General features: G+C 48.3%; 1 protein-coding gene across 1 annotated transcript in view; it reads right to left on the reverse strand.

The window, feature by feature from the left end:
* PLB1 (phospholipase B1) overlaps positions 1 to 25,678 on the reverse strand; it is a 173,614-nt gene that overhangs the window by 80,938 nt on the left and 66,998 nt on the right. The window contains exons 12-19 of the mRNA XM_515372.8: positions 23,977 to 24,039; positions 23,181 to 23,260; positions 21,915 to 21,990; positions 20,552 to 20,656; positions 19,097 to 19,153; positions 13,433 to 13,504; positions 12,269 to 12,343; positions 9,368 to 9,431 (exon numbers count right to left, since the gene is read on the reverse strand). Coding sequence (XP_515372.5) covers positions 9,368 to 9,431; positions 12,269 to 12,343; positions 13,433 to 13,504; positions 19,097 to 19,153; positions 20,552 to 20,656; positions 21,915 to 21,990; positions 23,181 to 23,260; positions 23,977 to 24,039 — 592 coding nt within the window. The remainder of the gene's footprint in view (positions 1 to 9,367; positions 9,432 to 12,268; positions 12,344 to 13,432; positions 13,505 to 19,096; positions 19,154 to 20,551; positions 20,657 to 21,914; positions 21,991 to 23,180; positions 23,261 to 23,976; positions 24,040 to 25,678) is intronic.

Below are 25,678 nucleotides of genomic sequence, written 5' to 3' on the forward strand. Positions count from 1 at the left end.
TTTGTATTTTTAGTAGAGACAGGGTTTCCCCATGTTGGCCAGGACGGTGTCGATCTCCTGACCTTGTGATCCACTCGGCTTGGCCTCCCAAAGTGCTGGGATTACAGGCGAGAGCCAATGCGCCCGGCCGACTGTTTTTTAATTGAGATGAAATTCATATAACTAAAATTAACCATTTAAAGGTGAACAGTTCAGTGGCATTTAGTCTATTCACAATGTTGTGCAACTATCACCTCTATCTAGCTTTGAAACATTTTCATTACCCCAAAATGAGACCCTATAACCCATTAAGTGGTCACTCTCCATTTCCCCTCCTCCCAGTCCTTAGTAACCAATAACCTGCTTTCTGCCTCTATGGATTTATCTATTCTGAATATTTCATGTACATAGAATCATATAATATGTGACTTTTTATGTTTGGCTTCTTCTATTTTGCATAATGTTTTCAAGGTTCAATTATGTTATCGCATGTATCAATACATTCGTTTTATTTTTATCTTTTGAGACAAAGTCTCACTGTGTCACCTGGGCTGGAGTGCAGTGGCTCGTGATAATGGCTCACTGCAGCCTCGACCTCCTGGGCTCAAGTGATCCTCCCACCTCAGCCTCCTGAGTAGCTAGGATTATAGGTGTGTACCACCATGCCCAGCCAATTTTTTTATTTTTTTGTAGAGAGAGCCTCCCTATGTTGCCAGGCTGGTCTTGAACTCCTGGCCTCAAGTGATGCTCCCACCTCAGCCTCCCAAAATGCTGGGATTACAGGCATGAGCTACAGAGCCCAACGACTTCATTCCTTTTTATTGTTGAATGATATTCCATTGTATGGATATACCATACTTTTGTTTATCCATTCATGCATTGATAGGCATTTGGGTTATTCCCACTTTTGGGCTATTGTGACTAGTATTGCTATAAATATCTGTGTACGAGTGTTTGTTTGAATGCCTGTTTTCAATTATTTTGGTATACACCTGAGAGTGGAATTGGTGGGTTATATGGTAATCCTATGCTTATCTTTTTGAGGAAGCATCAAGCTGTTTTCCACAGCTTGACTATACATATTTTTATCTTTTGAGTTTGAGCATTCCGCGTGATGTGGCAGCTATCAACTCACAGGACAAACATGTTGAACACCAAGCAGTGGCTGGGTGCTTTGGAGACCACACAGTGATCAGAAACAGAGAATGCCCTCAAAAAGCTCACAAGCTAAGGAGAAAATGAGAAACAGCCATAGTTATTATAGTGTAAGACTGATAAACACTAAGAGAGGTGTGAAGTGATGTGAAGCTATAGAGCTGGAGGGATGATCTTCCCCTGGGGGGCCTGAGGAGGGGGTCACAGCAGGCTTCATGGAGAAGGTCGCATTTGAATTAAGCCTCAGGAATAACAGGAGGATGAGGGAGAGCGAGATCGGGTGATGGAGGGAAAAGCGTGATGGATGGATGTGGTAGGGTCAAGCTTGGATGTCTCGAAAGCCCAGCTAGTCACAGTTTGGCTTGCATGAAGCATATATGAGAGAGCAAAGAGAAAACCACCTTGGAAAGGTAGGTTAGGGCCACAGGGCCTAACCAATATCTGGTAACCAGTAATCTGCTTTCTGCCTCTATAGATTTATCTATTCTGGATATTTCATGTAAATAGAATAATATAATACGTGACTCTTTGTGTCTGGCTTTTTCTACTTTGCATAATGTTTTCAAGGTTCAATTATGTTATAGCATCTATCAATATATTCATTTTTATTTTTTGAGACAAGGTCTCACTCTGTCACCTAGGCTGTGGCGTGTGATCATGGCTCACTGCAGCCTCGGCCTCCTGGGCTCAAGCGATCCTCCCACCTCAGCCTCCTGAGTAGCTGGGATTATAGGCTTTTATGCCTGGCTAACAAGTTAGGAGTTTAACATAGATATGCTATATATATAATTACTCACATACACACACAGGTACTACATCTACCTACCCCTTTACCTTATACACATAAGAATGTGAATCCTAGTGTATTTGGGGGACCACCCCTGGAATTTCTTAAGCCATATATAGCTTGATCTCTCAAGTCACAAGCTCACCTCCCACTCCCCCAATTACCTCACCCCCAAGGTCACCCTGACTTGGCCACAGCTCTACCTTTGCCGATGTGCTTCTATTGTGTCTAGTGGCACAACGCTGCACTAAATTATTGAAATAGCTCTTGTGGTTTGGAAGAAGCCTAGTACAGAGTTTGTACCAGGGAGTGGCCCACCCTGGTACATTTCAGTGCTTAAGTGCTTAAGAAGGATAAACTGAAAGTTGTCTGCAGGAGGCTTTCTCAACAGCCTTCTTTGCCAAAGACAACTTATAAAGCCTGTAGCGTGACCAGATTACAATCCCAGCACTTTGGGAGGCCGACACGGGCAGATCACCTGAGGTCAGGAGTTTCAGACCAGCCTGTCCAAAATGATGAAACCCCGTCTCTACTAAAAATACACAAATTAGCCAGGCGTGGAGGTGTGCTCTTGTAGTCCCAGCTATTTGGGAGGCTGAGGCATGAGAATTGCTTGAACCTGGGAGGAGGAGGCTGCAGTGAGCCGAGATTGCGCCACTGCAATCCAGCCTGGGAGATAGAGCGAGACTCTGTCTCAAAAAAAAAAAAAAAAAAAAAAAAAAGCTTTCAGGCCTGTAGTGAAACACAGGATGAGATGATTTTGACACAGCTGGACTATATACAACCCACAGCACCCATCAACATCCAAATCATGGCTGTGGAATTATACCTGTGCAGGAAGCCGGATTAACATTGAGTGGAAAACATACTCAAGGGACTTCCAGGTCTCGTCTCCTTTCATGGAGACATCTTGTCTACCTTCTTTCATGCTGTCTGCCAATGGGGAGAGCCACTCCCAATGAGGATTTGCTCTCATTGGAAAAGTAAAAGTTCTTGCCTCTTCCTATGAAAGGATACAAACTCACACATACATAGTTGTAAATATATGTGTGCGAAATATATAGAGCAGCAGTCCTCCACTTGAGCCTGCATCGGAATCACCTGGAGAGCCTGTGAAAACACAGATGGCTGGGCCCCACCTTCAGAATTTTTGACTCAAAAGGTCTGGGGTGGGCCCAAGGATTTGCATTTCCAACAAGTTTCCAGGTAATGCTGATGCTGCCAGTCCAGTCTGGGTACCACATTTTCAGAACCACTGATAGAGACACTCAATTATCAAAGCCATTGACTGCAGTCAAGTACTGCGCTTGGACCTGAAAAACCTGGAATCAAGCCCAGGAGGCAGAGGCTGCAGTGAGCTATGGTTACACCACTGCACTCCAGCCTGGGCAACAAAGTGAGCCTGTCTGTAAAAAATTAAATAAATATTTGGCTGCGTGTGATGGCTCATGCCTATAATCCCAGCACTTAGGGAGGCCAAGTTGGGAGGATCACTTGAGCCCAGAAGTTCGAGACCAGCCTAGACAATATAGTGAGACCCCTTCAATAAAAAAGAAAAAAAGACTAGAGTTGTTTCTCCTGTTTGTATGTATAAATTGTCTTGTGGCCCTCACAACTGTAGCTGCCATTGCACAGCCTGATGACAACTCTGCCTCTTAGATTCAAGAGCTGCTGACTATCTTTCTTCAGTGTTCTTTCTCCTCCCCACCGCCATGCCTTGAATCCACCCTTACACACACACACACATACACACACACCATGCACACATGCACCATGCACACATGCACCCTTCCACATGATTACAGCCTGCTTGGCTCTTCCCAGCCATCCACAGCTACACCATGTGGTTAGAAGAACAGTATCAAATCACAAAGCCAGCTGCACACATTAGCGCATGTCCACCAGGCTGTGCAGGAGAACTTTAAAATGACCTCTTCTCAAAGAAATCACGCAATGGGGTTAAAAAGGCAACAAAACAAAAAATAAGACCTTTTCCCTCCAACTCTAGAGTGGTTTATTTTAGCTTCTGGTGATAACAGTCAAACACTGTATTCTTACTGCCATAATGCATCATACAGTGAATCCTGTGAACACTAGCTTGTATGCAAATGTTAGGGGAAATCCTTGGGACTGGGTAAAATATGGCAGAGATAGATAAATTTGCTTCAAAAATATTATCATTACAGTTTGCTAAAGAGGCAGCCTACCATTCCTGTCTCCTAAATCTGCAGCAGGCAGAAAACACATACACACACACACACACACACACACACACACACACACAGACACACACACTCCCCCCTATGTTTATGTCTGTGTGTACATACATATGTATAGATAGACTGATTGGTCTATGGCCATACCGCCCTGAAAGTGCCTGATGTCATCTGATAGATTGGTTGATTGTGGTGGGGGTGGTTCTCCAGTTGGCCATTCTGAAGGAGTCTCAGCAAGAGATACAGTAATAAACCAGATGAAGCAAACCTGGGTGGGAGGAGTTGACTTAATCTGTGATCTTATTGTTAAGATAGAGCAATCACATTTCACTGGCCTAATTTTCCGTAGACCTTGATTTGAGGTTTGTTAATGTCATCATTAATGACAAACACAGCTTAGAAATACAGTAAAGCACTTTAGCAGTTGCTCTCCCTGGAAAAAGAACTATTTAGTGATAAGATTAAATTTGTGTGGGCTGATTAGCTAAACATTATCTGGTACCAACTGTCCACCACCTTGAGAGAAGCTGATAAACACATCATTAACTCATCACGATTTCTACAGAGGGGACCTCTTATCAGAAGGCCATCCAAGCCATGATGAAGCATCACAAATAGCAAGGAAATTGCACGCTAGACTGTAGAATGGGGACACTGCCCACTGTACATGGAAGGTTATACCCAGGAGAAAGGCTTGGTATGCTGGGGCTTTGTCTTGTGTAACCCAGCAACTTAAACCACCTGGGGCCCTAATCTGAAAAACATGCTTTCTCTCAATTGTCACCAAGCATTGCCCAACCTATTTGCCGTCTGATTTTAGGGACTTACATTAAGACTTCCACAATGGCAGTAAACAGCTGCCTCAAGATTGGAACCATGTTTTGCCTTTGGAGTCTTCAGTGTGAGTTTCCATGAACCAATGCGTGCCTTCCACAGAGGAGCTCAAGAAACGTGTTAACTGGAATTAAAGGCTAAGTGACTCTGTGACAGGGACTTTACAGATCTCGAAGTTTTAGATGATGAAAACCAAAGGGCAGGGAAACACTTCTCTAAGTGTCTTGGGGGAGTTTGAACTCGCTCAGTAGCCTGGTTGTGTCCAGGGACAAGCAGGCTGTTATTTCCCACAGGGCATCATTCCTTCCTGATGACAGGGTAGGTCAAGTCACAAGACCCCTGAGTAGGTGGTGACCACAGAAACGGCCTCATGACCTACACTGAACACTGCACTGCTGGCTCACGATGAGATGATGCCCGTGGTGAATGACCACCCAGTGCTGTAACCTGGCCATTTTTCATATTGGCTTTTGAAGAGCTGATTTTAGCCAAATGGGTCAAATCAATGACATCAGGGACTTAGCAAGGAATTGATGGCTTAACATAAATGAATGAACTGTTCTGGTTTATACTATTGGTGACAGCAGCATGTAATTAGCTTTGTGGATCCCTATTTGCAAAAGCTCTGAATTTTTCCCACTGTGTGGAATTTGCCATCAACATAGCCACCTTCATCAGAAAGTCAATAAGCCATGTCCCCTGTGACTCCTCATTGTCACTCTTTTATTTTCAAAAAGTGACTCCTTTTCTCGCTGGGAAAATCCTAAGCTCACTAGTAGGCCCAATATGTTTTTCTTGGTTATGCTAACTATGTTAGGGAGAGGGCCGTCTAGCAATGGAGCATGATATGAGTGTTTACAAAGTGATAAAGTCCATAGGAGAGAGCACTTGGCAAATTGCATCTATGTGCTGACTAGGAGGAAAAAGTTGCAAGTTTTTAGTTTTTACTGGCTACCCAATACCAACTGATTATAAAAAATCACTTACATTAACTCTATGTATCTCATCCTAGGGCCCCGTAAGTCAGTGGATAAAGCACATCACTCACGAGCTCTGAAGTGTACTCAGAATGAGGCACCCAGGTTGCCAGGGCCAGGGCCTGTTGATGACAGGTTGCATCTCATTTTGAAACATCACTTTTAATGATGTTTAGATGCATGTATCTGTGGTCAGTTTGGAGAAGCACTAGAAAATGAGACTATAAAGAAGGGTTTTGAAAATAACTTTGGACCAGTATGGTAGCTTATGCCTATAATCCCAGCACTTTGGGAGGCTGAGGTAGGAGGATCATTTGAGCCCAGGAGTTCAAGGCCAGCCCGGGCAACATAGTGAGACCTTGTCTGTACAAAAAATAAAATTAGCTGGACATGGTGGCATGGGCCTATAGTCCCAGCTACTTGGGAGGCTAAAGTGGGAGGATCTCGAGCCAGGGAGATCAAGGCTGCAGTGAGGTGAGATCGCACCACTACACTCCAGCCTGGGCGACAGACTGAGACCATCTCAAAAAAGAAAAAAAAAAAAAAAAAAGGAAAGAAACTTTGAAGGCAAAATGCAAAACAGTTATTGTAAAAGATATTCTTTGTGAAAAATTGTTTTAATGAAAGGCATTTTGGTCTAGTTGATTTTTCAATACCTTTTTCAATCCTAGGGATTGTTGATCTGATGATTTAGAAATGCTCATTCAGATTAGTTCGGCAAACATTTATTGGGCTCCTACCATGTGCTTGAGTCACTGGAGGTATAAAGATAAGATGATCTCCTCTTATAAGACATATATCAGATTATTTTGATTAGAAATTGCAAACATGATCTCCAGAAGAGTGTATGACCTCACCAGAAATATATGATTAATATCAACGGAAAATAATAATATGCACCTGTGCTGTCTTTTTACCTACCCCATCAGTCACAAGGATGGTTAGAATGTTCAGTCAAGATCCCTGGCACATGGCTGGGTGCAGTAGCTCATGCCTGTAATCCCAGCACTTTGGGAGGCCAAGGCAGGTGGATCACCTAAGGTCAGGAGTTCAAGACCAGCCTGGCCAACATGGCGAAACCCTGTCTCTACAAAAAATACAAAAATTAGCTGGGCATGGCGGCAGGCACCTATAATCCCAGCTACCTGGGAGGCTGAGGCAGGAGAATCGCTTGAACCCGGAGGGGTGGAGGTTGCAGTAAGCGGAAATCACGCCACTTCACTCCAGCCTGGGTGACAGAGCAAAACTCTGTCTCAAAAAAAAAAAAAAAAAGATCACTGGCACAATAACGAAATGTATTTTTCATTATTGGCCAGTTAACTGTGACCATTTTTCTGAATGACACTTTCCAGGTGAGACTCAGAAGTGCAGGCCCAACACTCATCTATGAGTGCTGATTCCAGGTGGAGAGCGAGTGTTTGGGTCCCATGCTCACCTTGGTCAGATCGGGGAGCCTAAATCTACCCATCTTGTTATTATATAAATGGCTCCTGTCACCAGAGGATCTCAGATTTTAAGGCCTTGAGATTTCTTGATCTTTAATCTTCAAGTGCTGATAAACACACTAATCTTCAGGGTCAGGGAATAAGGAAGAGGTTTACATTTTACCCAGCTTTTAGATGTTGAGATATGCTCTAATGAGATTGGCTGGTTATCACTTTCATGACAGAAACATCATCTAGACTGATTATAAAATGCTTTAGAGAGCATTCTTTCAGAATAAGATTAAAAAGGGAATGGATATTACTTTGCTGTAAATGTGTGTGGCTATTAAAACTTTCAGATGTTCTCTCTAGACCAAGTGAGCTGGTTTATGCCTGTAATCCCAGCGCTGGAAGATCGCCTGAGCCTGGGAGTTCAAGACCAGCCTGGGCAACAATAAGACCCCATCTCTTAAAATAAAATAAAAAAAGGCAGGTGTGGTGGTAATGCCTGTAGTCCTAGCTACTTGGAGGCTGAGGCAGGAGGATCACTTGAGCCCAGGAGGTTGAGGCTGCAGTGAGCCACAATCATGCCACTGTACTCCAGCCTGGGCAACAGAGTGAGACCCTGTCTCAAAAAAAATTTCTCTCTCTCTCTCTATAGACATATATACACACACACACACATCTATCTATCTATCTATATAAACACACATCTATCTATCTGTATCTATACCTAATCTATCTATTTTTGAGTAAGGGTGTTTATTATAGGAGGGTCTACATATGAAGCTGATAATTTATTTCTGCTAATAAAGTCCTGCTAGTTAACTAATGGGAATGAGTTGGCACCATGTATGAGGGGAAATAAAGACTAAATGTGTATATGTAAGATCTATATCCCCTATTCCATTCTTCTACAACTTAGAACAAGAGTCAGTTATATACCGAGGTTTTGGTTAGAATATTTTTAACTTTCCTGCCAGCCATGTGGCTTAGTTGGAGTGTGGAGAGCTACGGCATGTGTGAAGGGCAGCCAAGCATTTATTTGCTCTCCTGATGCTCAGCACAAGGAGACAATCTGACTACAAAGATTTGCATCCCCGGAAGATTCTTGCTAGGCACTGTGACATCCCCAAACTTAATTTTCTGTTTTTTATAATCCTGAGGCCATGAGAAGCAATAGATCCATTAGAATGTAAACTCCTGAAGGCAAGGAGGCACTCAACAATCCTCTAACACACAAATGAGTAAATAAACGAACAAATAAATGGACACGTGAGTCCCCGCCTTTAGGACCAAGCATGGGAATCTATAACACTGCTACAGATGCTCCTAGGCTGATGTTTTGAGTCACTCAGGTCACCAGATGGCCATGACTTCCCAAGGTTACATGCCCATAGCTATCACACCCAGGCTACCTTGCCTGGAGGCAAAGGTACAGCCCTCAGGCAGACCGTCTTTGGGAAGGTTGCTGATGACTGCCTAGAACACCCCATTTTATGGCCCAGCAACAGACATTTTAGAAATACTGAGAGGCAGTGAAGATGGCGCGTTCATAAGATGACGTGCTTTCCTGCTCTGCGTGGTGTTTTAGTGCATTCTGTGTGTGAGTGAATCTGCAGGCAACTCAGACAGGGACTGTGGACTGGCTATTTTTGCTTTCTGCTTAAAGGTAGTTTTGCTCTTTTGGAGAACAAATCCGCCCATCAAGGCGTCAAGGCAGGGACGATGACAACTCACACAACTAACATTGGGTTCTTTGCAGAACATGGCCTGGTACAGGGTTACTGCTCAATAAATGCTTTCTGATAATGATATCACATTTTAGTTAAAGAATAGTCAAACACAGCCATGGCTTTACAAATATACATACAGAGTTATTTCCGTTGTCCCTGAGAAACCACTCGGGAGTATTTCAGGTTATGTGGAAAGCCCTTACTTGGATGATTTCAGGCCTCGAATGAATTTAAAAATCACTGGGTGCAAGCTGTGTACCTGAGGTGGGAACCGTATCGGAGGGGTCTTTGTCAGGACATCTGATTTCCGCTCCTTCTCTTACCTGAAATGAGACACGCCGGGAAATAAGGAAAACAGATTTTTCTAAATTGGAAATGGGTGAGAAGTGGGGCCTCTATTTTGGAAAACATCATTTAAGATAAAGTAAAACTTTGATGTCGTTTAAGATTTCTCCCTCTCCTTCAACACTCATATCCAATTGTCCACATCTTTTCCAAGTGCTCCCAAATCTGCTCCCTCTGCTCCAGTGCCTCTGCCTCCACCTAAGTTCAGGCCTTTGTTATTTCTTGCCAGGATATTGCAATGATTCACCAGCATCATGGCCGTCTGCCCCCACAGACTTGCTCCTCACCCTCTGAATCTATCCAGAGTGGTCATTCTCAACGTGATCTGATGTGTCACTCCTCTGCCCAAGTTCTCAATGAAGGCAGGGATTTTTATCCATGTTGTTTGTTATTGTGTCCCCAGAGCCTAGAACAGTGCCTGGCATAGCAGATGCTCAACAAGTATTTGTTAGTTGAACAAATAAGTTACCACACCATATTAACTTCAGCGAAAAGTCCAATCTCCCTAGCATGGCCTAAGAGGCCTCTAAATATTCTAAACCACCAGCCCTTGACCTGAGTCTCCATATTTCCCTGCATCCAGGCCTTTGCCCAAGTAGTTACCTTCTCCCCTTTCCCTTTCCTTTCTTCTATTTGCTCACCCTCCCATCAATCTGCCTCAGCCTTAGTCACCCTTCAAGACTGAGGTCGTGGGTATCCTTTGGAAAGCCTTCTTCAACTTTCTCCTGTCTAGGTTAGTTTCTCTTCCTCTGTGTTCCCAGAATACCCCATGAAAACATGCATTACAGTACCTATTATAGTACCATTGTGCTATAATTGCCTGTTGACTTGTCTATTTCTCTACCAGACTGAGTTCCTTGGGAAAAGTCCTATTTTTTATTTACATTTTAATCTCTCATACCTGGTATCCATCCATCCACCTATCCATTCATTTTTTCATTCAACAAATAGTTATTGCTGCCTACCCTGAGTTCCCGCCTCACTGAGCTTGCATTCTAGTGGTACACAGCAGACAGTCAATAAATGTGTCCTGAAGAAATGTATCACTGCTTTTATCCGATGATAATGATAGCAATACTTATACAGAATTCATGGTATGCTAGATTCTATTATAAGTGCTTTATACTTACTGACTTATGACATTAATAACTCTACAAGGTACAACTATTACTGTCATTATTTCCCAGGTTAAAAAACTAAGGCACAGAGAGGTTAAGTATCTTGCTCATTGACACAGAGCCCATAAGTGAAAGAGTCTGGATCTGAACCCAGAGCTGGTTACTTTACCTCACTGTGCCATGCTGCGTCTCAGGTGTATGCTCATTGCTATGCTGGTTAGTGTGAGTCAAGTTGATAAATCGAGTCTTTCACACTGTGTCTATCAGGGTGGAAGCCCAGGCCATCAACTCTGCCTCCACTATTTGGAGTAAATCTCACCCTTTTCCATAAAATAGGGAGGAAAGGATGTCACTAGGACCAAATTTGTGTCAGCCCACCTCAGTCCCTCCTTCTCTGGGAAAGAAGACATCAACCCTTGAGGGTTCCTTGCTTTCCCAGAGGAGTGCAGGGTGCCCTGCCTAATCTCCACGGGAAGTCTGGGGAGACTCCTGAGAAAAGCAGTGAGCAAGGCATGAGCGCCCGTCGGGGGCCCCCTGCCAGTGTGGACCCACTCAAGGGCTTTCGAGCTCCACACGATCTGGGTTCAGACCTCACCACAATTCTCCGCTCTTTCTTAATTTTCTCTTCAGATGACGTTCTCAGATGATTTTAGAAGAATTTGTCAGAGATTTGGGAAGGTTCAGAAGAATCTGTCTTACATCAAAACAGATTGGGAACAGGAGGTGCTGGGCAGTGCAGACACTCTGTCAAGCCCCCCATGCTGGTTGCGGAGGCAGCTCTGAAGATGAACTGTGGGGGAGACCTGCTTCCAGGCACCCAGGGGATGGCCACATGCTGGATCCTTCTCCCTCCCCCGGCCTGTCCTGACTGAACATCAGCGGTCAGTGGCAGACCTCCATATGCCTAGGGGCAGCGGGAGTTCCAGGATGTTAAGAACCACATGGAATGGCTGGGTGTAGTGGCTCACATCTGTCACCTCAGCACTTTGGGAGGCTGAGTTGGGTGGACCATGAGGTCAGGAGTTCGAGACCAGCCTGGCCAACATGGTGAAACCCTGTCTCTACTAAAAATACAAAAAAATAGCCGAGTGTGGTGCTGCGCGCCTATAATCCCAGCTACTCAGGAGGCTGAGGCAGGAGAATCGCTTGAACCCAGGAGGCTAAGGTTACAGTGAACTGAGATCACACCATTGCACTCCAGCCTGGATGACATAGAGAGATTCTGTCCCCGCCTTCCTCCCGCCAAAAAAAAAAATTCTATTGAGGTTGCAAATCTGGCCAGTCGATCTGCTTTAAGATAATCCAGGCTGGGCGTGGTGGCTCACATCTGTAATCCCAGCACTTCGGGAGGCTGAGGCAGGCAGATTGCTTGAGGTCAGGATTTCAAGACCAGCCTGGCTAACATGGTGAAACCCCATCTCTACTAAAAAAAATACAAAAATTAGCCAGGCATGGTGGTGTGCGCCTGTAGCCCCAGCTACTCAGGAAGCTGAGGCAGGAGAACTGCTTGAACCCAGGAGGTGGAGGTGGCAGTGAGCCGAGATGGCACCACTGAACTCCAGCCTGGGCAACAGAGTGAGACTCCATCTCAAAAGAAAAAAAAAAAAAAAACCACGTGGAAGGTTCGAAAGATTCAGCAAGAAGTACAGCCCCTGGTTCATCTGCATGTTTGTCAATTACAGAAAACCTTTCCTTACCTCAAGCTTGTCTTGGGGTTTCTGCAGTCTGGTCAGGTAGTTGCTGTTTCTGTAGCTGAACAGATAGGGGCTCTCCTGCAGGGAAAGGTGACATGTTGGAATCGTGACCCTAGAAGTCTGTATCCCTTAATTATCAGGCTTGAGCATCCAGTGATGCTTTTGGCCAACTAGGAACATTCACATCACGCTTCCAGTGAGGACCAAACCATTCTCTGGCTCTTCTCTCTGGTCCCTGAAGGACTCATGAATGCGTTGACATTTCCCATTTGTGATAGACAGTCTCTCTTGCTCTTTACCCTGGGGGTTCATGCTACCAGGCTAAGTATATATATTTTGATGAGAAGGGAATCTAATTTTAAGCTTCTTGGCAGCCAAAGCAAAACGTGCAAGAAGGTGAATTGTATACTTATTATTGCATAGTAACAAAAAACTTACCAATTCATCAAGAAAGCCAAATACTTGACTAGCATTAAATGATAGAAAGACTAAAAATACAAAAAAATTAGCTGGGTGTGGTGGCACGTGCCTGTAGTCCCAGCCACTTGGGAGGCTGAGGCAGGAGAATCTCTTGAACCCGGGAGGCAGAGGTTGCAGTGAGCCAAGATTGTGCCACTGCACTCCAGCCTGGCAACAGGGCGAGACTCCGTCTCAAAAAAAAAAAAAAAAAAAAAGAAAGAATCTCATTCATTTATGTCCAGTTATTTTCTCATCCACTTATTTGGAAACATTAATTATAAGCCTACTACATACTAGGCACATATTTAAGATGTAGTCAAAATGATCCACCTTTCAGGTACTTAGATACTCACCATCCCTCCCTTCTTTGCCACTCTGAGGTAGAGGAAGGTCTGGAAATGGCATCTGGGGCAGAGGGCCAGGACCCAGAGGAGATACGTGGGGCAGCATTTGGGGCCAGGTGAGCTGTGGCCTTGTTCCTATGCCTTCCACAGGCATGGAGGGGGCTGCAGTTTTGCTAGAACAGCTCTCATGGCCCACAGCTGTAAACATTAGGGCTGCTATGTATGCAAAACTGTGTGCAGGCCCAGAAGAACAGAACCAGGATTCACATCTCAAGTAAGACCCACTTCACAGCAAAGCCCACTTGGCCACCCCACCTGTGCCCTTGATTCAATAAGAGTCCCTCCTCTGCCCAGTCCCTCCTACCTGAGAGGGACACTTCATTGGCCTCTTGTGTTTTACACTCAATGGCTCATCTTTCTCTCCTGCCGGCTCCATCTAGAAAGGAACATGGGCTTTAGAACAGGGAAGTTTTGTGCAGGTAGCAGCCTGCCAAGTCACCAGTGAGAAAGACTCATTAGTCCAGCAGCAGTACCAGGGAACGCATTAGAAATGCACGTGTCCAGCCCCTATCCCCAAACTACTGAGTCTGAGACTCTGGGGCTGGGGCAGCAGTCTGTGTTGTAAGCAGCTCTCCAGGCGATTCTGATGCACACCCGACTTTGAGAACCACAGCATGAGAAGCAGCATCGGTTTTATATATATATATAGAAGGGACTTCCTAGTCTACCTCCCCTAGAAGGAAAAGCTGCACAGCAGAGGTTGAGGTGGGGCCCAGCCAGCCAGAACAGAGCTGGGACTCCAACATTGGTGTCCTGCATCCAACCAAACATCTAGCAATGGGTCACACAGCTTTCTGATCACGTGGGGGCTGGTTATCCAGCTTGGCTTCTTGTCCCCTCCTTGCTGCCCAGCTACTTTCTGGCTCACTGATTCAAGTTCCCTTAGACAGGAGAGCTAGTATGGGAAGGAAGGGCAAATGCATCGCTTTTGCATGAAGCATGTATTCTTTCCCAAGTCCTCCCCGCAGCCTGTGTCCACAACCCAAATGTAGGTAAATCTGCGCACAATAGAGAATGGAAACCCTCCATTCCCTGATAACTGCTTTCACAGCTTTGAGTGAAGCAAGTTATGGGGCCTGGGTCAAGTCTCATGTCTTTCACGGGGTCACAAATACAGTGACATGGAACACAGCACAGCCAACACTCACAAACCGCTAGAGTATCTAGTGAGCCAGGAGTGGGTGGTGTGGTATCCGCTGTGAAATAGGCAGCTACTTAAATGACAACCACGAAGGCCATCAAATGACATCTAATAACGTAGATAAAACATTTATAGTATAACAGCAGGAGAAACCAGCAGATTATCAACTTAGTAAAGCATTAGACATAGGGAAGTGAAGGCCGTTAAAGAATTAGAGGGAGGGAGGGATTTTTTTTGAAGTTGTTTTTGTTATTTTTAAATGTTCATTATACATATATAAACACAAAGAAAAATGCAATAGCTTGGAGGGATTGCAGATTTTCTTCTGCACGTGCTATTTCCTACTGTTGGAGAACCAGTTTTACTGTCATCTGGCTGCCCACAGGTGCTGGGCTCACAGGTACCTCTGGCCCTCACCTCCCCTTCCAATGACTCTGCCAAGTGACGTGGGAAGCTACTGGATGGGGCAGCCTGTCTGGCTCAGTCACAGCTTCTACCAACCTCCATGAGGATTTTCAGATTCCTCAGCGGTATCTTACCCCAGCATCTGTGCCCCAGTAAGCAAGAAACAAGAAAAGAACTTTACCCTTAGTGGAACTGGCTCTTCAGCCAGACTGAAAAAGAATCAGATAAGGAGGTATAATTAGCTGAACATTTGGAAAAGGAGTGGCAACTCTCTAGCTCAAGGCCTAGGAGAGGAAATGGACTCCACGCTTCTTTCTGTTTTATTCTGATGGTGGCCGCTCCTAGAAACAAGGTCCCACCTGGAACATTCAAGGCGGCTGTCAAAGGAAGTATTGAGCAGGCCTGGGTGAGGGCCAGGTGCTGATCTGTCTTGCCACCTTCTCTTCCCCAGTTTTTTTTTTTTTTTTTTTTTTTTTTTTTTTTTTTTTTGGAGACAGGGTCTCACTCTCATTGCTCAGACTGGAGTGCAGTGGTGTGATCACAGTTCATTGCAGCCTTGACTTCCTGAGCTCCGGTGATTCTCCCACCTCAGCTTCCTGAGTAGCTGGGACTATAGGTGTGTGCCACCATACCCAGCTAATTTCTTGTATTGTAGTAGAGGCAGGGTTTTTGCCATGTTGCCCAGGCTGTTCTCAAACTCCTGGGCTTAAGCATTCCTCCTGCCTCGGATTCCCAAAGTGCTGGGATTACAAGCATGAGCCACCACGCCCACCTTTCCCCAACCTTTCAAGAATTTAATCCATAATGGAATCTGGAAAGAAACCTTGAAAGAGCCATATCTAAATGATTCTGATAAAGTGGATAAAGCAGAGTCTATTTTTTTTTAAAAGGGCCTCAAAGAAGGAAAATTCATAGATTTTCCCAAGAAACCCATTTCCGTTGAGAACTTTGTCCTAAATGTCTCTTTAGGAGTCCCCTCCATCCTCCTTGCTTCCATTCATTCCCTTTACGCTGGCTCTGACCCTTTCTTCTCCTGCATCCCCAATCCCCAGAAAGGATGGAAATGACACAGTTACTTCAAATAATTCCTCCTGTGTGCCTCTTTCTCCTGCCACACTGTGGGGCCCATAAATGCACATGTGCTGCTATTTACTCCAGGGACAACCGGGGCTGGTCTGGGCTTCCACCCCACTCTGCACATCTCCCCAGCACGGCTTCCCTGCCACCGGGGAATGAACTGCAGTGTGGGAGGGGTGAGGGCAATGACCTTAAAAATCCTCTCCGAGCAGCAGAATCCTCCCTGGACTGTGAGCAATCCCCAAGTTCCTTATTCTGCCTGTGGCTTCGGCACCTGGTGTAGACTCGGCATGAGGTAGGGTCAGTGATTGCTGAGAGGGCCAGGGACATCAGTTCCCTAAAGGTGGGTCCTCTTCAAAATGACTGATGTACAAGAATTACCAGAAATTATTGCGGCAGCAGCAGAAAGGGCCTAGCGAATGAACCGTGTCCCAGACACAAAATCCTCCTGGGCTTGGCACCAGGAGTGCAAGCTTCAGCCTGGAGGCCTCACTCAGCCAGGACAGTTCCAGGCATGTTTAGATGGGGCTGCTGTCACCTCCCATGCTGATGGGTGGAGCTTTTCCTTTGCTGGTCATCAATGCTCACCTGTGCTAGGGCTTGGAGGATGAGGGAGGGAGGGAGGGAGGGAGGATGCTGACGTGGTCTGGGTATGTGGCTTTGTGGGCTGCAGAGCTGAGAGCTATCCTCCTTCCCTACAGCTGTGTCCGGGGGTGTTTGAGGACAGAGTAATGGACCTGGACTCCCTGTGATCATGGGGATTCTGCCAGTCCCTCTCTGCTCCCCACGCAGAGGGCAGCCCTCACCTGGGCTCTGTGTGTCTGCGAGGGTAGACACACAACAGGTACACCTGCCTTCCACCTCGATGTCCCAGTCCAGCCCAGCAAAGAATCACAGATGTGGTGGCAGAGACTCCCGCCCTCCCCGCACCTGGAGGACGCAATTAGCGAAACCAAGGGTAGGAAGGAGCCCAATGCCCTCCCATATTTTCACAAACCCTTGGGTGCTGGCTAAGGGTGCTTAGACCTTTTTGGCAGGTAGAGAAAATGGACACCCCAAAAGACCGTGTGACTTGCCTCAAGAAACCACCGAAAGTGGGACTGAAATCAGAGCCCGGGTTTTCTGGCTCCTGTCCAGTGCCCTTTGCCCTAACCTGTTACACCCGTCGCTTCTCATGGCTGAATTCGGGTCTGCAGGAGCTTCTGATGTGTTCCAGCAGCTGTGCTCCATCTGGGAACTGTGGGATGGTCTGGCATTTTGCTTGTGAGGAAACGAGGGACTGGGGATGCTTGGGGAACCCCCTCCTATCCTGTCTCTCCCTGCCCCCCATGTCCCTGCTGGCTGAGGCTGCAGGAAGCTTGGGGTTTGCACTGGGAAACTGGACTTGTATGGGTGTGGAGAGAGTGAGGTCACTGCTTACCTAGGAAAGCCACATCCTCCTCCTCTTCTAAGCCCTTGTGACACTCTCTGTGTCGCAGGCCTTTGGCCTTGAGGGTGAGACCTTCCATTCCTGTGTACGTGCTCATTCTGACCCTCGAGTAGTTTTAAGAGACCGTACGTGGGGTGTACCTTATTTGTATGCATGGGACCATCACCTGGCAGCTCTGTAAAGGTGGTTATTATTGCTATTGCCACCAATATCAAGGACAAATAGCATGATGAAAGGAGAAAGGGATAGGAATCCAGCCCTCTCCCTGGACCTGCCCTCTCCAGCTTCTCTGTCTGGTGCTCAAGGGCTCCTTTCACGCTGGGAGGCTTATCTCCGTATCTCTTCTCTTATCAGACAGGCCTCTTCCTGCCCTTGCTGCTGCATCTGACGCATTCTTCTCTCCATGCCCTTTGCTCACAAAGGTCCCTTTGCCTGGGAACGCCCTCCCTGACCTCCTCCAACACATTTCACAAAGCCCATTCATATCCCCTCTTCATGGGCTCTCCCGGCCTCATTGTTCACGTTGCTTCTTGGTGCGTGGCCCAGCACAACACTGCTGGCTGAGTCCCTTTTGACTCTTGTTCCTCTGGGCTGTCTGGCCCTTCCCAGCTACACCTGAAGCCTGGTGAGAACAGAAGCCACATTTGGTGGGTCTCTTGTATCCCCCTTGGAACCATGGAGGGTACAAGGGCAGGGTACAAGGTGGTATGGTACCTTCAAGGGCAAGCCATGTCACAGGTGTCCTTTTGTTGGTTGGGAGAAAGATGGCAGGAGAGGAGAGGTTTGGCTGAGCTGGAATCATCAGCCCTCCTCTCCCTGAGAGAGGGCTTGGGAGAGCAGTCCCTGCTGGAGGGGCCAGGTTCCTCTTCTCTGCCCATCATGGGAGATCAGCAGCAAAGTGGATTTCTGGGGACATATTCCCTGCAAGTGCCAGGCACACTGAGAAACGTCCCTGTTCAGAGAACTCAAATGCCTTCTTCAAAGGACAGACAGTACGTTTCCAGTGTCAGGGACTGTCGGAGGCCGTGCCCCTTCCCTCCCTACACTCTGTTTCACACTGGCTCATGTGTGCTGAAATGCAGCTGTCCCTGGTACTCAACACAGTATGTCAGTTGTGGAGATGGATCCACAAAAGAAGAAAAATGAATTTCTGTCACTAGAATTCTAAAAATAAGGCAGCTTGGGTGGGAAGAAAATAAATGGCAAATTCAGGTCTCTGTCTGATGCCCTGAAAAGGTTCAAAGCCTTGACGTCACATTCCATCCCCTGACTAATCCCAGATATCCCTGGGGGCCCTTTGGAATCTGGGGATATCCTGTTACAGTTACAGTAAAAAGGCCAATCCATGTGGAGTGCTTACTACAGGCCAGGAGCGAGCTGCGCGCTAGATATGTTGGGCCAGGGGCTGACCTGGATTTTGCAGAAAGAGCATTGAGACCTGAGTTCACAGAGCTTGTGAGTGGTGGGCTTAGCATTCCAACCCAGGCCTTCATCACGCTGCAGTCCACGCTTGTTCCAGGCACCACTTTGGGCCTTGACAACCGCACAACACCGCCTAAGTGTGAGGGCAGGCTGGACAGGAATGGTGAGGGGAGCACATTCCCCAGTGCTTGACTCAAGCAGGTCTTCCACACAGACTCTGAGAAATGGCCCTGCCTCTGGGAAACCAGGGCTGAGGCTCCTGTGAGACCCTTGCTGCTCACTGGCCTGGCTGCAGCGCAGCACCTGTGGCGAGGCAAACTCTCAGGCAGTCAGAGAGGGGCGTCACCGGGAGACAGAAGCATCCCTGGTGGCCCAGAACCATTGTCCTGGGATCCTGGGGCGGCCTGCAGCCCCCTCCTCAGCACGGTGGGCTCAGTGGTGGTGGAGACCTTGCCCCTGCTCTGTGGGCCCCACCCCAGGCCCCATCTACTCACCATCCTATTCCAGAGATGCCAGGCCAGCGTGGTAGAATCCTGGAGTCGGGGGTCCTCCTAAAACAGAACCAGTTGACAGCGGGACCTTTTGTCTCCCCAGGAATGCAACGGACCTGCTACACACTTTGAAGCTCTCTCTGGCATAGAGTTGGGGCAGCCTGATCTGTCCAGGCCTTTTCTCTCAGCCCCTCATCAATAACAGGGGCACTTATGGGACCACCGTCTGGGGTCAGGGCCCTGAGGTCAGGGCCTGCAGGAGCAGGTGGCACGTCAGGCAGCTCCATGTCATCATGGGGTTCTCTGTCACTGAACTAAACAGTGGAAGGAGGGGGTGGCAGGGAATGATTCAGGTGTGATCTGAGTAGAAGGATGAAGGAAGGGAACGTGAGCTAATATTTCTCCTCACCCTCTTAAACCATCACTTTAAACACTGTTTATGGTGTGGAGATGGCACAAGGATTCCAACAGGCAGGAGCCTGGAGGGAGGGACTGTTCCCAGACACGGGACTGAGGCTACGGAGACCTCGGTCAGCAAGTGTGGACCAAGTGCTACATGGTCTGGGTGGCCCCTTGCCCAGTGTCCTGGGGGAGCGGGCAAGGGCAACTGAGATTCCCCTCCCTTCCAGAGATGGATGGAGAGGAGCATGCAGGGGGAGGGACAAGAGCTGGCATCCCTGGAGATTCTCTTCGGAATAACCACAATGGCCAAGAGGTGCGAGCACTTCCCCAGCACCGGATGCCACTTTACATCCCCCCAAGTATTAACTCATGTGGCCCTGATGGCCACCGAGAGACAGAACATGTTACTAAATGGCCCTGATTTTACAGAACAGAGTTCAACACCTTGTCCAAGGTCACACAGCTGGTCACCCCAGAGCTAGGAGGGGAAGCTAGGCCATGCACCCTGGGCTGCCCTGCCTCTAACAGCCCATTTCATGGGGGCTGTTCAACCCTGTGAGGAAATTGTACAGGAAAGTATAATATGGGGGTATTTCCCCTAAGACTATGCATCCTGGGTTCAGGAGAGCTGAACTGGGCTGAGGCTTATTGGGGTAAGGTGGAAGAGGGGGCAGGAACAGATGTATGGCCCAGGCCTCCTCCCCACCACACTCTTCACACTTTTTTTTTTTTTTTGAGACTGAGTCTCGTTCTATTGCCCAGGCTGGAGTGCAGTGGCAAGATCTCAGCTCACTGAAGCCTCTGCCTCCCAGGTTCAAGCGATTCTCATGCCTCAGCCTCCCGAGTAGCTGGGATTACAGGCGCCCACCATCATGCCTGGCTAATTTTTGTATTTTTAGTAGAGACAGCGTTTCACCATGTTGGCCAGGTTGGTCTTCAACTCCTGATCTCAAGTAATCCACCCACCTCGGCCTCCCAAAGTGCTGGGATTACAGGAGTGAGCCACCATGCCCGGCCCCCACCACACTCTTGATACGCCATGCAGCCCCCACTTACCGAGCGTAGAGACGGGGTGGTCTCATAGAAGAAAGGCTGGAAAACCACAGTGAAGGACTCCTGCTCACTGTACCTGCTGGAGGCCAGGAGGCTGTTCCAGGCTTCCTGGAGAAGGGAGCAGAGAGGTGCCCATCCAGGAACATGAGCGAGGCAGAGCCGGCCCCAGCCCTGACCAAATCATTCTCAGCAGCCCTGGGACAGGATCTGCCTCTTGCGTTGTTGTCAAGTGCTATTCTGAAGCTCCCTCTTGTCTCACCCTTCAGGGCTCTTTGATAGCTAAGCTGAGTTTTCATTTGTCTCTGAAGTACCAGCATTAGATAATACCACAGACAGACCTAAAATATATTCTCTGGAAGCTTAGGAACGACAAGACAGCCCAGCGTGTGGCAGGGCCCCCTGCTCTCTTCAAGAGCTAAGTTCAGTAGAGTCAGGTGCCTTAACTGCTCAAAAAATGTTGTCATTTCCAGAGCGAGAGAGATACCATGCAACTTCAAATGCAATTTTCTTCATAAGCGAAAGTCATCATGTTAGCACATGCTAACAGAAACTGTGCTTTGAGCTGTTTGCTAAGAGGGATGGTGGCTTTCATTGAGCCCTTCGCCTTTATTTATTTATTTATTTATTTATTTTTGAGACGGAGTCTCGCTGTCTTGCCCAGGCTGGAGTGCAGTGGTGCGATCTCGGCTCACTGCAACCTCCACCTCCCAAGCTCAAACGACTTCTCCTGCCTCAGCCTCCCGAGTAGCTGGGACTGTAGGTGCATGCTACCATGCCTAGCTAATTTTTGTATTTTTAGTAGAGATGAGGTTTCACTATGTTGCCCAGACTGGTCTTGAACTCCTGACCTCAAGTGATCTGCCCGCCTCAGCCTCCCAAAATACTGGGATTACAGGTGTGAGCCACCACGCCCAACCCCTTCACCCTCTCTTGGGGTCTCTTCTGTGAACTGGAATGTGCATCTTCAGGAGCCCTGGTTTGCCTTTGGGCTGTAAGCTAGGGACAGGCACACTGGGCAAAACCAGCTCACCCACCCCAGATGTGGTACTACAAGTGGCACTTATGACCAAAAGCATTCCAGAATGAATCTTCGAAGTTCCTCACTATCTTTTGCCTCAAGTACCCCCACTGTCCCCCAACTCGCACCCTACCAGTACTGCAGGCCCCATTTTACATGCAGGAATACTGAAATCACTACCACGACGTGAAGCAAGAGTAGCTCTCTTTGCTCCTGACTTAGTCCTGAATTCAGCTGGAGAAGTCCTAACATTAGCAAACTCAACTACTTGTGCCTATCACTCCTGTTCTCCTTGGCGACCACGCCACCCCAGTGAGCCAGCAGCTTGGGATCCCAGGGTGGGCTCACCTGATAAGACCACTGCATCACCACCTTGGCCAGCCGGGTGGTCTCCTCTGAGCAATTACAGGGCTCTGGTGCAGGGCTGCAGGTTAAAACACACCAGGAATGAGAGAGGGGAGGCAATGTGGGGGTGGGGAAGGGGATGCATCCAGCCCGCCTCTTATGGAAGAAGGGGCATAGGAGTTGCTTAAGGAGTAGGGATGTAGAAGCATAAGTCTTAGAGGACATAAATGTTGAGAAGAATAGAGGGTGGGTGGTCCCTTCTTGTGGGGTGGGTATGGGGTGGAGGGAAGCTGTTCCTGGGGGGTGGGTATTGGATGGAGGGACGTTCTTCCTAGGGGGTCGATATGGGATGGAGGGAAGCTCTCCCTAGGGGGTGGGTATGGGTTAGGGGGTAGGTATGGGATGGAGGGAAGTTCTCCCTGGGGGGTGGGTATGGGATGGAGGGAAGCTCTCCCTTGGGGGTGGGTATGGGATGGAGGGAAGCTCTCCCTTGGGGGTGGGTATGGGATGGAGGGAAGCTCTCCCTGGAGGGTGGCTATGGGATAGAGAGAAGCTCTTCCTGGGGGGTGGGTATGGGATGGAGGAAAGCTCTTTCTCCCCCTTCATCTCTCAGTCCTCCTCCTCCCCCCTCATTGTTCTTCACACCAGACACCCACATCCCATTCCCCTTTCCCTCCCCTGTACCTTCTCTGTCTTGCGTCCTCTTCAGAGCCCTCCTTCCCCTCAGCACCCTACTTCTCTCCTTTCCAGCACTCTCTTTTCTCCACCGCCCTTGCCCTGACTTTTTCCACATGAACTTCTTTTCTAGGTCCAGAGCCAGAATTCTTAGGATTTGGCTCCAAAAAGTTTAAAGTCTATGAACATTTTCAGAAATATATAGGAATCAAGTTCTGTGAAGTTAAACTACATTTAGGCTACGTTTTTCTATCCAATTTCCAGAAGTAACACTTCTTAGCTTATGGATGTTTTGCCAAGGCGAACTCTGAAATCACTCTGGCACGGAGGAGAGCCTCTGGCACGACATCAACCAGAATAAAAGAATAAAGTATTTTATTCTTTGACTCAGTCCCCAAAACAATGCTTGGCAGAGGGCCCACCCCACCCGACTCTGCCACTCGCTCGGGTGTGAGCTCGCGTGTGTTTCTCGGCCTCCCTTGGCCTCTGTTCTTTAGGGCTCCCTCATAGATTAAGGCACATGAAGGGCCCCCACAGGCCGCACACGTGACAGCCGTGTCACAGATGCGTGTCTCATTCCACTTCCCCTTTTACCTGAGCCAAGTGCCGTGATACTGACGAGAGACCTCTGCAACCTCAGAGAGGTCCACCAGGTTTACAAATGCTCTGGGGACCTAGGAGGACACACAGAGAGGGAGGTGAGTATTTGCCAAGTCGCCATGACTGCCGGGCTTTCTGGAACTCCTGCTTGGGCCCCGTTGGGGTGTGGTTGAGTGTGATGGGCCTCCCCTTGGTTAACTGGGCCTGATCCTTTCGGAGATGTTTGGTCGGGGTCAGTCTGCGCTGCAGCCCTGCATCTGTGCCATCCAGAAACAGGACTCTCTGTCCCTCATGGTGGGCGGGGCGCCTCCCACCAGTGTCCACAGGGGAGGGAGACCACTGGGGCTATGGGCCTGCAGCCTCCTCCAGCAGAAAGCTGCCCTCCAGGGGAGCAAAGCGGAAGGCAGGGCCACAGCAACCCCCAGCTGATTCTCAGACCCTGCAGCAGCATCACGGTCACTGAGCAGAAAGGTCTTGAAGGTCCTCAGGCCCCCTCCATCTCATCCTCGCCCCAGACTCAGGTAGAGAGAGGCCTTAGGGAAGAGCAGGGCCACCGAGGACTCAAGGAAGAGCTGAGTTTCTCTCAGAAGTTTCCTTTGCAGGAGTGGAGTGTGCTCTCCTGGCCCATGTTCTCATTTGAAAGGATGAGAAGATGGGGTACTCTAAAGTTTCCCCTTTCCCGAGGGTCCCAGTCTCCCCCACAGGGGTCCATTTCCCCACCCCGGTGGAGGCCACATGAGGGTAAATGGGCCCCACCGCCCTTGGGGAAGCCCTAGGCCCGCGGCCTCACCTCCTGCTGCAGGTAGTCCAGCACCCCCATCAGCTCATCCACGCCGCCCGCCGCAAGCCCATTCTGTGAGAGGAGAACCGTGCTAAGTGAGGGTGCCTGCAGGAGGACCACGAGGTGAGGCCACCCAGACTCACAACAGGCCCGTCCCTGCCAGGCAAGACCACAGGCAAAGGCACCATCCAGACCTGGCATTCCACAAACGAGGACAGAGTTCCCAGAGCTTCCTAGTTTTGTCTTCATTTTGTTCATCCATTTTCTCCCCAACCCATCATCCACCTGGGAAAAACCAAACTCCCCACAGGTGAAAAGTTCCATCAGGAAAGGGCAAACTCAAGGTCAGAGCAAGATCAGAAATACCTGGTGTGATTCTGAAGCTCACACTGAGGGACAGGAGACTTACTCCCAAAGACTTGAGGAATCGCTTTTTCCCAAAGAAAATCAGGTCCGACAGGGAAATACAATTAACCCTGTATTTAAGGCCCCAGATGGGCCTCGGAACCTTCATGTGATCCTATTTTATTAGCCTTTCTCTTGCTGTGTTTGCCCTAAGATAAGCGTTCCTAGAGAAAGAGTATGAGTGGGTCCTGCCACCTGAGTATTTAAAGACATCTCCCACGCACCCAACACACATACCACTCCCCTTCCTGCAGGTCATGAAAATCAACAAACGAAGGACCTCAAAAATGGACCCTGCTTTACCTTTTTTTTTTTTTTTTTTTTTTTTGAGATGGAGTCTCGCTCTTTTGCCCAGGTTGGAGTGCAGTGGTGTGATCTCGGCTCAGTGCAACCTCCACCTCCTGAGTAGCTGGGATTACAGGCGCCTGCCACCATGCCCAGCTAATTTTGGTATTTTTAGCAGAGACAGGGTTTCACCATGTTGGCCAGGCTGGTCTCAAACTCCTGACCTCAAATGATCCACCTACCTCGGCCTCCCAAAGTGCTGGATTACAGGCTGGGTGCAGTGGCTCATGCCTGCTTTACCTTTTCAATGTGAAAAATAATAAAAATTACAAGACAAACTTCTAAGTTGCCTGCAGACTGGCTGTCCCCTAAGGCAACTTGGCTCAGACAGGAAGACAAGGAAGGCCAAGGAGCTGTTCTGTTTCCCGGAGGGGACACAGGCAGTGACTCTGGAGACAGCTGTCAATCACCCGGGCTGGCACCGCACAGGAGGAAATGCAGTGTCCCTGTCTCTCTGCCCCTTCACCGGCTGTCCCTGCTTTGGTGTGAGGCTGGCTTCTGGGAGGCCGGGTCAGCCAGGTCTGTTACCGTAAAGCCTTCTGTCTAGTTTTCTCCTAAGTGAGCTGCTCCCTGACCGTGACATCAAACATCACCCTCTCTTTCCTGAAGAGCCCAGGGGAACTCTGTCTAGAGGCATCCTCGCTGCCCATCTGAACCATACCCACCGTCCCTGGAGAGGCGGGGGACCCTGTGTGGCTCTCTCTAGAGTGTGAATCTTGCTGTAGAAACCCCTGGTCAAGGTGTTTACTTGCAGCTGCAGAGGGAATTGGGGCCCACCCAGTCATTCCAGGCACTGCATGGTTGTCGCTTGGGACACCAACTGTCCCCATTTCTCAGTAAAAGACATTATGCTCCTATAAGATGTCCCTCCTCTATAAGGTCATACATAATAAACTCCTAGAACCCAAAGTCAGGAAAAAGCTGATTTCTTCAAATGAACTTGTACATTTCCATGTGTATC

This window comes from Pan troglodytes, chromosome 12, assembly GCF_028858775.2.
Source record: "Pan troglodytes isolate AG18354 chromosome 12, NHGRI_mPanTro3-v2.0_pri, whole genome shotgun sequence".
NCBI lineage: Eukaryota > Metazoa > Chordata > Mammalia > Primates > Hominidae > Pan > Pan troglodytes.